Consider the following 17,500-nt stretch of genomic DNA (forward strand, 5'->3'; position numbering starts at 1 on the left):
ACTGGGAATTTGAAAAAAGAACGACAGATAACATTTCATGGTATATTACGGACACATTGCCATAAGAGGGCTTTTTTATTCAAGAAATTATCACAGGGCTCTCGGTTGCGTCCACGGTTGATTGATAAATCATTTGCATGTGCCTTTTATAATCCCGCGCACGTCCACGGTGACTGACAAATGAGCCTCGATCTTCCCAGGGAAGACTTCCTTATATAGCGCGCCTTCGTGACAAAGGTATAGCAGTCCCTCAGGAATGAAAACGTTATGAGTGGCGCATAATTTAGGGGAAAAAATGAATTTTTTTCGGATTTTTCCGAGTTCCCAGTGGCTTCATTTGTAACACCGGTACCTTGTATTTGAATTATTTAAACACTATTTTTATTCGACATTTGCTGTAAGAGAGACTTCAGCTTTTGGTCAGAAATTTCCAACCCAGACACTTAAAATGTCAAGTCTTGCTCCGAAATTAACCACTCGCCACGATTTCCTCCGTTTGTCCAAGAGGAAAAATTAATGTATTGAACGAACACCCAACAAAAGGTGACCTTTTGAGTTTTCACGGATCTCTTGATTTTCATGATAACTTCAAATATTTTATGATGTCCTGTTAATTCAAAAAAGCAGCCAAAATATGACACGTATTTAATTTTATCTGATTTCTATTTCAGGGTGAACTAGGACCCCCAGGAAGAGATGGTGTAGACGGGCCACCAGGTCCAAGGGTGGGTATTTAGAAGTACGGTGGAATCATGCTGCTTTTTCTTAGAAGAAAGACTGAAAGAAATTCAATCATCATGATCGCATCGAGCGCACTCGGAAGCTGACATTTACCAGCGTCCTCCATTGATCTCTGTGTTCCATCGTTCAGTCATACTCCTCTTGTCAAGATTTGTGTCTTCCCAAACATCCAGAACACAGGTCAAAGGTGGTCGATCCTGCTTTCTGTTTTTTGGCGGGCCTCAAGTAGCAGCTTGGGGCCCATATGATTACCTTGAGGGAGGTATTGTTTTAAAGAGAAACGTCTACGAAGTAGCCAGCGAACAGGCTCTGCAGTTTTCTCGTCTCGTGGAGCATTTCCTTCATCGCTTACGTGAGAGGTTATCTCGAAAGACTCGTGTCGAGTCAGCCCACAGCTTTTTACTTTTTACTGTGCAGGTGAACGCGTTCTTTCGCTTTCAGCTTATTGCTCTCCCGTACTGACCATGTCTCGTTTCTCTCAGTTCCTAAAAGAAAAAAAAAACAAAGTTGTTAGGGTTGAGGGACAGATTCTAAGGCTTTGGTTGAATTACTCCTCGCATTTTCCTGATATTTTGCTTCTGCTCATACAAAATTTCAGTTCTAAAGTATCCGAACTCGGCTCGTCACTCGTTCGGAACGAAACTCTGCAAGTTGGTAGCATGTCTTTGTCTGATGCGTCATTTTTACGGTACTCTGTCTCCTTAGGGTGTTCCTGGCGACGCGGGAGATCCAGGAACAGAAGGAAGAAATGGCACGATGGTAAGACCTTGTTACGTCTCTTAACAAATGTCCTCTTAATTCTTGGGTTTCAGTTACATGATCGCCGGCTTTGTTTTTTTTTTTTGTTGTTTTGTTTTGTTTTGTTTTGTTTGGACAGACCATCACGGCTCCCAGGACATCAAGGGAGTCGTTGGTGCTCTAAAAAGAAATAGAACATTGAAGAGCTGAGATTTATTAATCGATGGTGACCCGGGGATATTCGGAAAAAATCCGAATGCTCCTTTGCAAAAGTCGAACCTCCAACGACCTTCCGATTACTAGTTCGGATGCTCTACCTTTGAACTGTAGGAGGCTCGTGGGAGCTGGGACTCGGTGATACTCGGAAAAAATTCTGAGTGCTCCTTTTTAGAAGTCGAACCTACGACAACCCTCCGATTACTAATTCGGATGCTCTACCTTTGAGCTGTAAAAGGCTCTTAGGAGCTGGGATTCGGTGATACTCGGAAAAAATTCTGAGTGCTCCTTTGCAGAAGTCGAACCTACCACGACCTTCCGATTACTAGTTCGGATGCTCTACCGCTGAGCCATAGACAACTCGGAAGGTCTTACTTGGTTCGGGTTTTTTCCGAGCATCCCCGAGGCAGAGTAGCAGGCCATTTGTAATGCTACTAAGTGAAGCAATATTAGTTTTACGCAATTCTTTAAAAGTGATATCTGACCCTTAAATGAGAGAGCTTAACTTAAACAGTTTTTTAGTTCAGTTAGTACCTAAAAAAATGACAAATTTTAATAATTTTAAATTATGAATTTTATCTGTGTATATATCCTATGTCTCCAACATATAGTTATTTTTGATTTTTTTTAATTTTCTGTACCGTATCTTTATTTTAGTTAACACACGCCCCCGTAAGCATGATTGTAGTTTTTTTAATATTGATGGTGTTTAAATAAATGATCTAGTCTTGTCTTGTCTTGTCGTCTGCTTGAAACACGTGAGTTGTACTCGTTTAGCATTTCCACTCTATTTTTTTCTTTGCAGGGTGAGCCTGGTAACAAAGGTCCCGATGGTGATCTGGTATGGCATTTTCGCCTTTTCTTCGACGAAATTTGTGATTTTACTTTTGGTTGAAACTTAAACATCTTGTACTAATGATATGCCTTTCTTCTATTTTTCCTTTGTTTAAAGGGTGATCCAGGTTCACCGGTACGTACAACGAAGTACTAGTGTATGGGCATCTAATCGGCCTGTATTTAAAGTGGTACTATGATCAAAAAATCATTTCCTTTTTTTCTTCAGATTTTGAAGGCGTGTTCGCTTAACACCTAACTGGCAAAATTTTGAGCTTTGAGTTTTATCCAAAGGCTGTTTATTTTGAGTGTAAGTTTTGGATTTCACGGTACGCCATCACTCACGTTCAAAACTGGCCGATTGGACCTCAGAGGGTTGGATCTAGAGAAAATGACGTCATTTACTCGTTAGCTTAAAATTTCAGCGTGTAAACGCAATTTATTATATATGCAAAACACGGGTTTAAAGGTCTGAAAGCTCGAAACTCCCGTGCTGCATATTAATTCGGCCGCGTACACACGCATTGCATTCTTAAACTAGTGAGTCTTTGATGTCATTTTCTCCTCGACCCAGCTCTCTCAAGATTTTAAAGTTAGTAATGGCGGACCAATAAATAAGAAAATTCCAGTTAAAATAAACAGGTGTCTTTTTAAAATCATAACTTTAAACTTGGGTCAGTTAGTGTTTAGTTAACATAGTTTTGAAATAAAATAAAAAAAAGATTTGTTTTTTTGGTCGTAGTACCACTTTAACTTCCTGGGCCCGCTTGTTCGAAACCCTATTAACTTAATCCAGTATTAGCGTCAACTATTGTTTTATGTTTTCAACTTTCTGGTGTAAGTTTCTTTTTCTTATTTTTGTTTTTCAAGATTGACTTCTTCTTATGTAAATTTTTGCCGATTATCGGCGTTGAACAGCGTTTGGGAGTAAAGAAATAAACTCCTTGGTTTTTAATTTTGCCCTCACCGACTTAAGGCTTCTAAACATTTCAATGGTTGAATCACTTCGGTGCGAGATTTATATTGTCATGATTTGCAGCCTCAAACAGACCACTGTGAAATACCAAAACCCTTTTTCATTAGATTAGAGAAATTGTTATCATATGGCCCGTACGGTCCCGCGCGCACTTTCATTGTAAAACTATTGGGAAAATCTCTGTATGAGGGCCGCACGCATTAGCGCGAGCAGGGCTGGAAAAAGCCGTACGGCCTTGCTAGGAACACGTACTGCTGCTCCGTGCAATGCGGTTTTAGGGGATTTCATCGCTTTTAAATACCCAAGTTATTTACAGCCAGGCAAATGCTGCGCTCGGTCCGTACGCCATAACCTCGGGTCAAATATTTTTCCCTCCGGCCCTCCCACTCAGTCAATAAGTACATATTTTGTTTCGTTCTTGTCAGTGAATTTGATTAATTATTCTGAATTTATTTTTTTATTATTTTTTTTTTGCTTTGTGAAGGCCGTAGTTTCATTTGTATTCAATAATATCATTTGATTTTTTTTAATAGGGTCCTAATGGTGTGAAAGTAAGTATTGTGTGGTTTTTGCCATTTTCAGTCCTTTTAAATTTTGTTTTCTGGGCATACCACTGATATTTAAGAGAATTAGCATCGCTGCATTTTAGTAAACGTCCGGCGGAAAAGTTCGTTTGATCAAAACTTAGAGACTTCTTTATTTTAGCTCGTTTTTTGCCCTCTAGCTACGCTGAGACGTTAAATAACTTTATCTAAAAAGAAACAGAAAATCGTTTACGGAAATTTTCATGTTTTCATGATAAGCAGCACTCTGTCTTTGCCGTTAACCGTTTCTCGCAAACATGACCGCAAGCACATGGAGACCACATCAAACTTGTGGTTGGCTTTCTTCAAAGAGAATGTGGAAGTGATGGAGCTAATTCTTAATTTTTTTTTTTCTTAGGGACCCCCCGGTCCGCCTGGCCCACCAGGACCCCCGGTAAGTCAAGAAGATTTCTTTGCGGGTTTCATCAGGATGGTTTCTTTCATTGCTCACTGTGACGGGATAGATTTAGTTTGTGTCAGCGCGAAACTGGGGTCTTAAAAGGAACGACGACGGCTATGGCAACGACAACGCCAGAAAGCAAAATTAGCGAAAGCAGCGTTGTCGCATCGTGTGGACACTTTCCGCAACAAGTCGCTGCAACAAAATATAAATGAACCAATGAGAGAACCTCATATGGTCAGCCATATTGAATTAGAAAACTTGTTCACATTCCCCCTCATACGAGATCACTGCGTGTGCACCGAACAGGCGTCGTGCGACATGTCAGAAACATGTCGCTGCGACTTGTCGCCTAGTGTGTCCCGGCCTTAATAGGCATTTTTTGAGATATTGAATATTCCGCTTGATAATGAGACAGTGAGGAACAAAAACAATAGCAGCAAGTTGAAATGAATGTGAACAATAGTTGCATATCATCCACTTCCCTTTGTCTTTGTCCTCAAAACCTGTCTTTCAAGCTGAATTTTAATATATCGAAAGAGGCCTATCGCGCGGTCATGCCTTCGAGTCCCGTACAAACCTCAAGTTTCTGGTCAACACTAATGGCCATCCGTCGAACTGACATTGGACGTTTCCTTACAATTGCACGACGCAATATCCCATCTTAATATGAGAAGCTTATCGCTGTAAAAAGAATGAAAACAGGCAGAATTAGAGCTTTAGTTCAACAAGAAATAGCGTTTCTAAACAAAGCCGCGCTGATCTACAGTATTTAGGTCTAAAAACCACTTTGAACACGGTTAGCTTTTACTTGTTTTGCTGGGTACCACTATGTCAATACTCTAAAAAATTCGATTTTCCAGGAGCTTGTCTCGTTAGTCTGGTGGGTATTGGAATATGCAAGGAGAACCCATCGATCCGGGTACAACTCTTTGGCTTGCCTAATCTGAATTTTCTCTGCTCATTGAAATATTTGTTTCTTTGAAGTAGGTTGGAAGTCTGAAGTAGATTGTACGTCGTGTAAATTGAATAAAAAGGGAAATGTCAGTTTGAGGGATGGCAATGAGTGTTGACCCAAGTACTAGCCGGTTCGGAAAATACCATAATACTCTTTGTCTGCCTGCTCCCCCGCCCCCCCCCCCCCCCCCAATTTTTCATAAGCATTGTTTCAAGTTTCTCTGGGGACTTAACAATGGTCCCAAAAAGAAACAAAAACAATGCCTATGCAAAATTTCGGGGGACAAACACAGAATATTGTAGTATTTTCCAAAGTAGCCCATGGTCACTGCGTTGATTATAAAGTTCAATAATTTTTCTTTTGTTCTTCCTTAGGGAGCGCCTGGCATGTCGGAGGTTGCTAGCGTGAGTGGAACTTTCTTTTTCTCGAAAACAACTCTTTATATTATTTTGTGCATGGAGTTAATTGAGCAACATTGGAAATTAACAACTGTTATCTATTCTACAGTACTTGGCGATAGGAAATCTTGAGAAAGGCCCCGGATTCCGACTCTACTCTAGCGGTGGAAAGGTGAGTAAACAAGTATTATTCGAGAAGTGCTAATTACATTGCGGGTTATTCGTTTCTTGTTCCTAAAAGAAACATGTAATGAAGGTAAGCCAAAACCGGCCGGGATTACAACTTCTGTGGTCATTGGTAACGCACAGATTACTTTACTAAGAGTAACGTGCCTTTTCACTAAGTATAAATGGTCTAGTTTGACATTAACTTCTACAAACGAACACAAATGACTTAGATAGTGGAGATGTTAGTTTTGGGCTTGCAAAGCGGATGGCAAAAAATGGCAATATGCAGAGGTTATGAGGAAAAAAGTATTTATTGTGATTATGGAGTAACTGGAATGCTGCACCCAACTGCAGGAGGAAGAAGATGTTTTCGCCATAGACCGAATGCATAAATGGCAGCCAGAAGTGTATTCTCATGTTTATGTACTGATAGTCACTAGCCTCGCTCTCAAGTAACATTTCTTTGTATTTCGTCCATGCAAACGAGACTAGCGAGTCTAATTAGCACATAATTTTTGCATAATTTTTGGCCGCCGTTTATGTCTATGAACGCCTGCTGTCTTTTTTCTTAAAAACCATCTGACCCTCGTGATTTATTTTATCGCTCGTTGTTAAGACTTTTAAATCTTGTTTTTTCTCTCTCGAAATGAGGGAATGATCCAAGAGTTCCACAGTCCTGAGTATTATCGATTTCAGGAATTCTCTAACTGGTCTGATAAGTTAAGTTTTAGATATGTTTTATAGGGAAAGGTGTTTGTGTGTCTGAACTAAAAGCAGCGATAGTTACTTCTTCTTTCATGTAAAACCCGTCCGATCTTCATTCATACTGTTGTCATTGCAGGAAATTCCAAGGCAAGACATCAAGGTAAGTTTCTTTGCATTTCACACTATACCTGGTCCAATTAAACTAAAAAAAGAAGTTCTAGTCATCAGCAAAAAAATCTGTTGGTGGGGCTTTGTGTGTGTTTTTGTTCCTGTTGATGATTAAAATTTTAAATTTCAGCCCGATGACATCCTCAAGAGCTTTGACGAAAAGGAAAAAGAAATCGACGCTCTCATTGCTCCTGATGGTACAAGAAAGTTCCCCGCCAAAACGTGTTACGATCTATTTCTCAATCACAAGGACTTCAAGAGCGGTGAGTTCGTCTCTTATTACCCTTATATTATCATCTTTGTTGAAACCACTTTAAAAGTGCGATTCATGTTATTCGTTTGAAGACATGTCTGTTCATCTTTTGTCAACACATTGTGCCATTTTTCTCGTCGTTTTAGTGGAGGTTCCTTTCATCACCTTTTGACTGTTAATTCTGTAGTTTTTAAAGTGTATACGGTATTTGCTTGAATAAGCGCCGCGGCGCTTATTTAAGTTTCCGTGCCTCAAGTGCGGCGCTTATTTATAAATTGGGCGCCACACAGAAACATTTCCTTTTACTTTCTACAAGGGGTGGGGGGCAAGTTGGAAAACTATGTTGCTCTTATTACCACCTGCGTGACCAACTTGTCACGCAACAAAATCCTGTGTTGCAAGTTGCGTCAACATGTTGCGGAGAACAGAAGGAAGCTCCACTTTTGGCAACAAATTGATGCAGTGGGACTTGTGATTGGTTGTCGCTGACAAGTACGTCATCGCGGCAAATAAGCCAGTTCGGTGCTTTGGAAATGAATGGCCGTGTCGGGATAAAAACAATCATTTATTATATAAACACCAATGAAATACCAAGTGAGCTTTTGCGCGAAAACTTGATATCTGCACACGTGAAGATAACATGTTATTTTCACACGTGAAAAGATCACTGTTGCTATGGTTACATATGAAAATTGCGCCATTCGATGCCTTTCTTTAAATGATTTAGTATTTCAATGGTGTTTATGTAATAAATAGAATATTACATGGCCGCTTGGAGATACGAAATGTTTCTTCTGGTGTTAAAAATATTATCGAGTCAGCGTAGCGAACGACTGAAATATTTTTCGTATCTCCGCGCGGCCATGTAATATCCTCTATATAGTTGACTTTTTTATGGTAAATAGCTGCATTTGCATTAGAAATCTTTTGTTTTGTTTAATATATGCATGCTTTTATCCCGGCGCGCGCACGTTTTTTGAATCTCTAAACTTGTTTTTTGTCCATTCGCTTTTTTCTAAGTGGGGGAGGGGGGGGGGGGAGGGTAGAGACAAAACCACACTAGTAAGGAGACTGGAGGTAGCAGAACTGTGACGTCACGAAATTCTTCCAGGGCCCTAATGTTCTTTTTTTTAGATTGAAAAGTTGCTGAAACGTCCTCTGAGATGCGTTGTATTTGGTTACAGTAATGCAAAAGAACAAAATTTATATCCCTGCGTTCTTGTATTGACGCCACTGGCCTGCGTTTCCCAGTCTCCTTATTAGCGCGATTTTGTACCCCACCGGAAGGGAAATTCTGATATGTAAAAGCCTAAAAGTCGGTATGGAATTTTTTTGGTTGTGTTTACATGTATTTTAAAAATGGCGTTTCGATTGAGGAAGGGTACCTTTCAGCGTACTTGAAGATGTTGAATTGCCACGGATAAAGATCAAAAATACCGACGGGCTGCTTCCTTCAGACCTTTTAGCTTAATTTGGAGAGCAACCGTGTGGGTTTTGCGTTAATGTTTGCAAGAAATTTTCAATGCAAAACGATTCTGATAAAATAGCAGAACCAATTTTGATTTCCGGAAAGAAATCTTGAAACAGTCTTGATAATAATTATTAATAATTTATTACTTACATATCGCAAAGTACATGTGTATATGATGTGGATATGGTCTTAAAGGGGCAGTGTGATAGTAGTGCAGCTCATTTTTTGTAGTTTTAGCAATTACTCACCCGTTCTCACTGTACAACTTAACCTTAACCTCGAAATTACCTTTAACAACACTTATCAAAGCTTTGTGACATAATTTAAGTTACAAAGAACGGAAATAAACTTTGAAAACCTGTTAGGCTGGCTGAACAGTTTTCAAAAAAAAAAACAATTTTAGTCTTCCAAACCTCCATTTCAATCTTCGTCAATTTTGCTTATCCCTGCCTCGTTTTGTATTTTCTGCTTTACTCAAACCTTCCTTCATCGTTTTAAGTCGTTATTTTTATGTTTCGCTTGATTTGATTGCCATTTCCCAGTCCACGAATTTGGCTAAATTTCGTCAAGTTAGCAAGGGCGGCTCCCATGTGGCCAAAATAGGGGTACGCAAGCAATATTTTTTCTTTCGTTTTCTATCTCAATGCCAAGAATTTCGAGTAGTCTTCACATGTACTCTCAATTAGTGCTGACTGAGGTGGACTTGATTCTGTATCAGGTGAATACTGGATCGATCCTAACGGCGGAACAGTTAAAGATGCCATCTTTGTGTATTGCGACAAAAAGAAGAACTCGTCATGTGTCTACCCGAAGAATGCAAAGGTATATTTATTTGTCATTTGACCCTACACTTTTTGCTGGGCTTCCCACAGGATCCAGAGGAGTTTTTTTTTTTCAACAAATAGCCTCCATGGCCATGGCCCGGTTGTTCAAAAGACGGTTAACGCTAATCCTAGATTAAAAATTAACAAAAGAGTTTATTTCTTTACTCCTAAATGCTGTTCAACCCTGATATTCGGGAAAACTTTACATTAGAGGAAGTCAATGTTAAAAAACAAAATAAGCAAAGCAAACTGTCAAGTTGAAAACATGAAACAAAAGTTTACGCTAATCCTGGATTAAGTTAATCAGCTTTCGAACGACCGGGCCATCACGGTTTCCATGCACCTCTTCAGATGAAGTCAAAATGTTGTAAGAAAAAAAATTTGCACACGACGAAGATAGCCGAATGTTTCACTGATGTTCTTGCCATATTTTGACGCGTCTTTTGTGATCTATTACTGAACAGGAGACTGACTTATGATTTACGTAGATTAATAGACCGATTTCGATATATTCAAATTCAGTCCGAAACAAAAAACATCATCTCGAAGCTCTGGGGAATAAATATAAGGATTTGTATGAGTTTATTCGCCAGAGCCTCGAGATTATGCTTTCTGTTTATGACTGAATTTTAATATATCGAAAGTGGGCTATTTATGAACAAATGATGTAAACGTACACTTAGTGAGTTGAGATTTTGCAATTTTTCGCGAAGAGCTGTTTCAAATATGGACGGGCTGAGGATACGATAACTCCAAGGACACATCTTTTGAATGCCGTTTAAAGAGGGAGTTTCAATCGAGTGTCGTATAAACCAGAACCAAAGTAATTACTTTAGCCAATCAAAAAGGACGGAGACAATCCAATAAACCAATCAAAACTCGAAGTAATTACACGTAGGCAACACAAAGCGCGGGAAAATGTGCACGCGCGAGCCACGATTGGTTTTGGTTTCGCTTCTGATTGGTTGAAAAAGTGGCGCGAGAACTTTGAACCAATCACTGAGTGAAGTAATGCAAAACCAAAGCAATTTACTATTTTTTTTTTTTTTGGCACTCAATTGAAAACCGCTTTAGAATAAATCGGCTTTCGAATTTTTGGCTTTTGTAGACACCCATTCTCTGGTCGTGATGTACGTATAAAACTGGAAGATATCACTTATCTTCATCCTTTATATTCATTCATTGCAGATCTCGGACCTCATTCTGAAAAAAGATTACCAAAGCAAGGATGACAAGTGGCTCAGCGAAGCGTTCGAGAAGAGCGAGGAGGTAAAAGAAGTTATGCACTACCACTGTGCCCCCTTGGTGTCCGTATTAACCGGATTCCAGTGTTCCAATTAGTTCCAACGATTAGTCTCAGCCCTAAAATTAGACGTTCCTATAAAACGGAATGTATTGTTTGTTTTCGTTTTTTTTTTTTTTTTGCCTCCAAGAAAAGGATTTCATTACTACAACAGACCTTCTCTGTTCCAGGTTGAATACGACGCTCATTACACTCAAATCAATTTTCTGAGGACTTTAAGCAACTTCGCCAACCAAAATGTCACCTATTCCTGCCGTAACTCCAAAGCGTGGAAAGATGGAGAACATTCGATCAAACTTATGGGATCCAACGAAATGGAATACCATGCCACTTCCAAGATTTCCCTCAGGCCTAAAGTCATTACCAACGAATGCACGGTGAGGGCATACATGTTTAATTTTTATTTCCTCTTCAAGAACAGAAGAGGCGTTTATAGATATGCTTTTTGAAATTTTTCTTTCTCTAGCTTTTGTTCGGGTTTTTTTCCTTTCTTCACTGGCTTAATATGAAAATACAGAGCTGCCACGTAGCTGGCCGAAGAGGCTTTCTTTAGTGCACAAATTTGGAGCAACTCTAATTTATTGGCTCCTGATTTTATGCAATCAACGAAACGACAGAACAGAACGATAACAGCTACTTAAGAATCCCAACTGGCTGGAGGCAAACCAGTTGGCTATTTACAAGTGCGGCCGAGAAGTTGAACCAGGGACTCAACGAGCGGTCAGAAAGGGCCTTGAACGCGGGAACTCCGCGTCCTAACCAATGGGCCGCACTGCTTTCGCAAATACCCAGTTTGAACGTATGCCAGCCAACAAGACTGCTTGCATAAACTTTCTTCTGTAATTAACCTTGCTACGAACAGCCTGAGAGAGAGAGAGAGGCCTTTTTGCTGAAGTTTACCCTGAACGTAAGCAGTCTTTTTTTTTTTCTTCCTCTACGTTAAGTCGCAGGAAGTTGCTCTCTAAAGATTTTTTTTCCCTTGGAGGTTTTTCATGCCATGGTTTTTCATTCTTATAGGGAGGAGACAAGTTAGACAAATGGGGCAAGACTGTCTTAGAGATTGACACCAGAGAGAGGAGTCGGCTACCGATCGTGGATGTATCGGCTTTTGACGTCGGTGGAAAGGACCAAGATTTTAAGCTTGAGATCGGAGCTGCTTGCTTCCATCACACACAGTGACCAAGCCGTGTCTTCACATCCTACTCTTAGCACGAAGCGCATTTGTCAGTTGTATATTAATATAAATTGTCTGTCTTTTGGTGACAATTGCGATAATTTTACGGTCATTATTGCTTCCTTATAGAGATACTATGGTTAACTAATTTCCGGTCTTGAAAAGCCCCCGTGGCAAAATTGTGTTATTTTTAGGGTAAATAAAAGTTCTTATTTTTCTCTCTAAGTTTGCTTTTTTTTTCTCTGTTAATTAGCAGGGCATTAATCTGCATTTATCTTTTTACTTATTTGTTTAAAATGTTTTTGCTTCTTCTTTTGGTAGTAAAGTATAAACTGTTTCTGATAGTGTGAAGGAACAGATTTCAGTAATGTTAAATTGCGACAAGAAGACGGGGAGATCCTTTCCCGTTTATTATAGTCGTAGAATTTGTGATGTCAAAAGAATAAAACATATGGCTTTGCTTTTAAACTACCGTTTGGTCTTAAACTACTGTAGTAAGGGCACTGGGTTTAGATAGCCAATAGCCAACAAACACCACATGTCGCAAGTGTGACGGACGCTTTGATTACTGGTACGAGTTTTTTTATCCTTGGTTTTCATCCACGTGATGAGACGGCCGTTTTCGTGTACAAAACAATAGAAAACGTTTCCACAAGTTTTTGCATAACAATAGATCAAATTCCCAGAAGACATTTTACAGCATTATTCTGTATACCAACATGGCTGCTGTGACGTCAGATGAAAACTCCCAATTTGTGCCTGAAGCCAGGCTGAATAGGTACATGCGCAAATGTTGCAAACATGGCTGCCGTGACGTCAGATGAAAACCCCCAATTTGTGCCTGAAGCCAGCCAGGCTGAATAGGTGCATGCGCAAATGTTGCAACATGGCTGCCGTGACGTCAGATGAAAACCCCCAATTTGTGCCTGAAGCCAGGCTGAATAGGTACACACGCAAATCAACTGCACTAAATAACTGGTGCCAAGGGGAACAGATAGTTCCCAAGTGAAATATCTCAGATACAAATGAGCAATAATTACTTTCAACTTTTCTCTCTTATCAGTTGCTGTATTTCTTCCTCACTTCGTACTTGGAAGCGTTTTGTCGTGGCCATGACTTAAAAATCGCGGTGGACGCGCTCACAAATTTGCCACGCTTTCAAGGTGCATGTCCTAATTACGTGCAAGCCCGAGGTTCAAGCTGTTGTTTCCCGAGGGAGTTAGTGAGTTTTGTTCCCCCTAGGGAGTTTTACAGTTTTGAGGCGCGTCACGTGATGCCTTCTCGTCCATTAGAAAACTGCACTTCCGTTGTGTGGTACGTATAACGATTGTATTCCTGTGTATTATTTCATTTGATATAATCTAACGGAAAAAAAGAGAAAATAAGAAATAACAAGTTATGTGAAAAAGAGAGAGTTACAGAGAATTTGTTTTTCATTTTGTCAATGATCATATAAGAAGCTTCGTTTGGCCTCAGGTGCTGTTGCAATAAATATGGTTCAGTACGCAGCTGTTATAACGGCTCTCGGATTGACTCAGAAAACAATGGACCAAAACAAACAACCAATCAACGATGGACCCTAACCCCTAAAAACAATAGAGCTCCGTCCTAAAGGGATCCAATGAAATTAGAGGTTGTAAAAAAGCTGCGTCCTGTAGTCTTGTTAAAATTATGTGCTAGGTTGACCAATGAAGAACGAAGGAGATTAGCTAAAACTAAATCATGTAATTTTACATGATTTTATTCTTGCAAAGTTAAGATTGGAGGGAGGATGCAGCGTGGTCCAGTCTTCGTGTGTACTTGCGGCTTACCGAATTGTAGTGATGGATCGCAAATTAGTATGTTATGAGAGGAGTGGTTAGGAAGATAAATCAAAGGAGAGCTGCAGAATGGGAGTTCTCTTGCGATCCGTTGCTTTCTGATGCTGTTTACAGTTAGGAAATAATGACCGAGTTCGTGTTTGATTTTTATCTAAAAGAGTACATTATCACTGGCAGGCTACACCCGGTCATTAACGCGCGTGGATCTTTGAACTTGGCGGATCGACGAGCTAATGTCTCTTCGCATTCATCAACCTACACATAACACAGCGACCGTCACCTTTAGTCTTCCACTGAGCAATGGCTTGGTAACACAAGCTGACTGCAACGAGTATCAATCCCATGAGAAGGAAGAAAAGTCTAAGAATATTTTAAGGTATTACGTTGCGACATTACTTCGGAAAGAGAAACATCGGAAAGTCGATAGTCATCTTTGCCATATCGATTTGAATTCGACTGAGTGAGTGACAAAATAGGCCATTTTCGAAATATCAAATATTCAGCTTGATAATGAGGCAGTGAGGACAAAAACAATAGAAACACAGTTTGTCCTCACTGCCTCACTATCAAGCTGAATTTTAATATATCGAAAAAGGACTATTGGCAAATCATTGAAAAAATTGATATTAGCCGTTGACTTATCAATCAGTTTACATCTCAGTGAATGACTAGACTGCAAAACAGTCGTATTTTATGCGAACGCAAGCAACGCGATAAATATTCAAAGGAAAAGCAACGCGGTAAATATTCAAACGAAAGGTCTGGAAAATGGAAGAAAACGACTGTTTTGCAGTCTAGTGAATGACAAGCATACTCTGACCCTTCACGATCGTCGTTTATACGCTTCGCGTATCCACGACTAAAAATTGCGTGCAATTGGTTTCGACGCGGCGTGCGGTTCGTTTCTCAAAGATAATAGCAGAGGCGGTCTTCTAGTTTTTTCCCCGGCTTTTATTTTTGACTGATGTAGGCCCTTTTGGGTATAATTTATGCTCGCTTGCACGCAATGAGCAGTGAACAACACAAACGTTCAGGTCTTCGAGCATAGTTACATGATCTGTGTTGGGAAAACAAAATGTGTGAGCAAATGGATGGCTAGTTAGTGACCGTGGAGTTACTAAGGATACAGCGCTATTTTAAAAGATGTGTCTATTATGATACATACGAACGAACGCGATTAACACTATTCCGGGTGTCCTTATACCGGAAAGTTCACAAGAAAGATCCCCAATCTTTTTTCAAAATTTTCTAACAACGGAATTGTTCTTACAAAAAATAAGGTTGGAACTTGACGAGTTTCTTGTTAATGATACACGAAGTCTTTTCTGGCCTGGTGATAGTCCGGGTCTTGGAAATTTCTGGCCATTATATTTAGTTCATTTGCACGGCATGCCTCGATGTTTTCCATGATCTCCATGCTTGCTTTTCTGTTCTTTTCCGCAACAAAATGTTTCTGTACAGGCGAATTGGCAAGAAACGATGCGTAGTTTTTGACCCAGGTTTCAAACTGCTCTACATCCTGCCCGACACAACCTTCGAGAAGGCCAATATCTGCAGCTTCGTCTGAGAGGATGGGCTCCGCCTTATCCAACAATTCAATTGCCTTTTCCATTCCCACGCGCATTGGAAGGAAGTGGGTGTGATATTCTGATCCATACAATTTCATCTTTTTGTAGTGTGGGTTCAGCACAATCCCTTCTCGTGCGAAGACCAAATCACTGGCTAATGCCATCATCACTCCTCCAGCGCCAGCATTTCCGCGCAGAGCTGAGATCGTTATCTTTTTGCTGGTGAAGATGCATCGCACCACATCATTTATGGCGTTGATATTTTCCCACGATTCCTTGACCGGGTCCATTGCTGCTTCTATGACGTTCAAGTGGATACCATTACTAAACACGTCATACCCGCCCATCAATATCATCACTCTACAGCTGTCATTTTCTTCCAACTGCTTAATCGTAGTCACAAGGCGCTCGCATTGCTTGGTACTCATGGCTCCGTTGTAAAAGTTAAAGTGCACAAAGCCGACACCATCTGAAGTTATGCTTGTCCAGATGTCTTTGAATGTGTTTGGGTGAGAGCCGTACGGAATTGGCTGGGTGGACGCATCTGAGATGGTAGGCGCATCTGTGTCGAGCCACATGGTAGCAGGAAGTTTAAGCTTGTTTTTCTTTAGATGTGATATCCAAAGAGCTCCTCTGCCGCACTTGACGAGAACAGCACCGTGTCGTTGACCCAAGATTTGCCCTGGATGACCTTTCAGAAATCGAAGTCTTCCCTTCTCCAAGTGTGCTCCAAACAGCCGAAATGCCTTGGACCAGTCTTCTTCATCTTTCTTGCTCCGAAAATAGCCAAGAGCTCCTGGCGATGAATCAGACATTCGTATCTGACAAGCCACTTCATCTGCAGACATTTCCCAGTTGATCGTGCGATCAGCTTTGGTCATCCTTGACCGGCCAATCCCTCTGACAAGAGGATTGTTGTAATCTAGACATTTTGGTGATGTTCCCTCGTTGAATTTGTCTATGCCCTCTAAAACGGCTTGGACTGCTGCCTGCGTCACTTCGTTCACGTACAAGCTAGATTTAGTCAGAGTGTTGATATTCCGCCTCTTGATTGGAAAGGTTACAGTGCTCCATATGTCTCCTGCGTCCATTTCCTTATCTGCTTGCAGTATACTCACTCCCCATTCATCCTCCCTGTCATAAAGCGCCCAGTCGATCGAGCTTGCGCCGCGATCGCCCTCGATTCCAGGATGGACGATCCAGCAAGGTCTTCTGGGATTGGAAAACACTTCCTCTGGGACGCGTTTCGTGAGAAACGGGCAGAGGATGAGATCAGGCTGGAACGCTTCTGCAAGTTCGGTCATCTCCGCTGAATTGTCGATCTCTTGCACGGTGATATTTTGTTGCCTTTTCTCCAGTTCCAGAGCCATTCTTTGACTGAGACTGTTGTGCTTATTAGAAAAGAATAAAATGTCGAGATTCTTTGGTAGCTCTCGCTGGACTGTAATATTTTCTGCTTGTGAAACTTGGGACAACAGTCGCTGACGAAGAGGAATCAGGAAGGGTGCCCTGAGAATGTCTTTCAGCATGGATGTCTTCCACATTTTTCCTGTAAGAAAATATTATGTGAAAATGTAAACAGGGGTTAGTATGTCAGGGATGATCAATTGAACGAATTACACCCGGGAGTCATTGAGTAGAATGTAGACTTGCCAATGTTCTCTCATGAGAACACTCTCGTTAGGGAAAAGAGAAACTACTACATACATGGATTGTTTCTGATGGTTATGTTAATCCCTCCAAGTTATAAATTGATCAATCAGGTTTGGGGGCTCAGCTTCGTCTCAACCGGGTATTCTGCCATGACTGGTCAAAATTGATCACGAAAATTAAAGTTTTTTTAGCTAAGTAATCTGTAAATAACTGTTTTTTAGATTTTGCCGCTCTTCTTCTTCTTCTTCTTCTTCTTCTTCTTAAAATATGTATTTTCTTAAAGACAATTTATTTCTTCGTCTTTCACCTCAACAAAACGGCCTGCGGCCATTTTGAAAAAACCGCTTAGGTGTTCTTGTAATAAACACCTCAAATGCAACCAATCAGCGCAGAGAATTTTCATGAAATTGTTTGTTATCCAGTTAAAGCAAGGTTTATTAATTTAGCAGAGCAAGCAAGGCCAGTTTGGCGTTTGAGCTCTTTGCGCTCGCTTTCTGAAATAAAAAACGTGAACGTTAAAGGCATTTAAAATACGATATTTTTTTAGC

At 40.4% G+C, this 17,500-nt stretch overlaps 2 protein-coding genes across 2 annotated transcripts in view; one reads left to right on the forward strand and one right to left on the reverse strand.

The window, feature by feature from the left end:
- LOC137967931 (collagen alpha chain-like) overlaps nt 1-12,379 on the forward strand; it is a 90,721-nt gene extending 78,342 nt beyond the window's left edge. Inside the window, exons 55-68 of the mRNA XM_068814533.1 lie at nt 672-725; nt 1,447-1,500; nt 2,501-2,536; nt 2,648-2,665; nt 4,039-4,056; nt 4,448-4,483; nt 5,822-5,851; nt 5,955-6,017; nt 6,855-6,878; nt 7,017-7,149; nt 9,329-9,432; nt 10,623-10,703; nt 10,908-11,114; nt 11,755-12,379. Coding sequence (XP_068670634.1) covers nt 672-725; nt 1,447-1,500; nt 2,501-2,536; nt 2,648-2,665; nt 4,039-4,056; nt 4,448-4,483; nt 5,822-5,851; nt 5,955-6,017; nt 6,855-6,878; nt 7,017-7,149; nt 9,329-9,432; nt 10,623-10,703; nt 10,908-11,114; nt 11,755-11,916 — 1,020 coding nt within the window. The 3' untranslated portion in view covers nt 11,917-12,379. The remainder of the gene's footprint in view (nt 1-671; nt 726-1,446; nt 1,501-2,500; nt 2,537-2,647; nt 2,666-4,038; nt 4,057-4,447; nt 4,484-5,821; nt 5,852-5,954; nt 6,018-6,854; nt 6,879-7,016; nt 7,150-9,328; nt 9,433-10,622; nt 10,704-10,907; nt 11,115-11,754) is intronic.
- Nucleotides 12,380-14,661: 2,282 nt separating this feature from the next.
- Nucleotides 14,662-17,500, reverse strand: part of LOC137967935 (hydrogenase maturation factor HoxX-like) — a 5,178-nt gene continuing 2,339 nt past the window's right edge. The window contains exon 2 of the mRNA XM_068814536.1: nt 14,662-16,848. Coding sequence (XP_068670637.1) covers nt 15,035-16,843 — 1,809 coding nt within the window. The 5' untranslated portion in view covers nt 16,844-16,848 and the 3' untranslated portion in view covers nt 14,662-15,034. The remainder of the gene's footprint in view (nt 16,849-17,500) is intronic.

Source organism: Montipora foliosa, chromosome 8 (genome assembly GCF_036669935.1).
Source record: "Montipora foliosa isolate CH-2021 chromosome 8, ASM3666993v2, whole genome shotgun sequence".
NCBI classification, from domain to species: Eukaryota; Metazoa; Cnidaria; class Anthozoa; order Scleractinia; family Acroporidae; genus Montipora; species Montipora foliosa.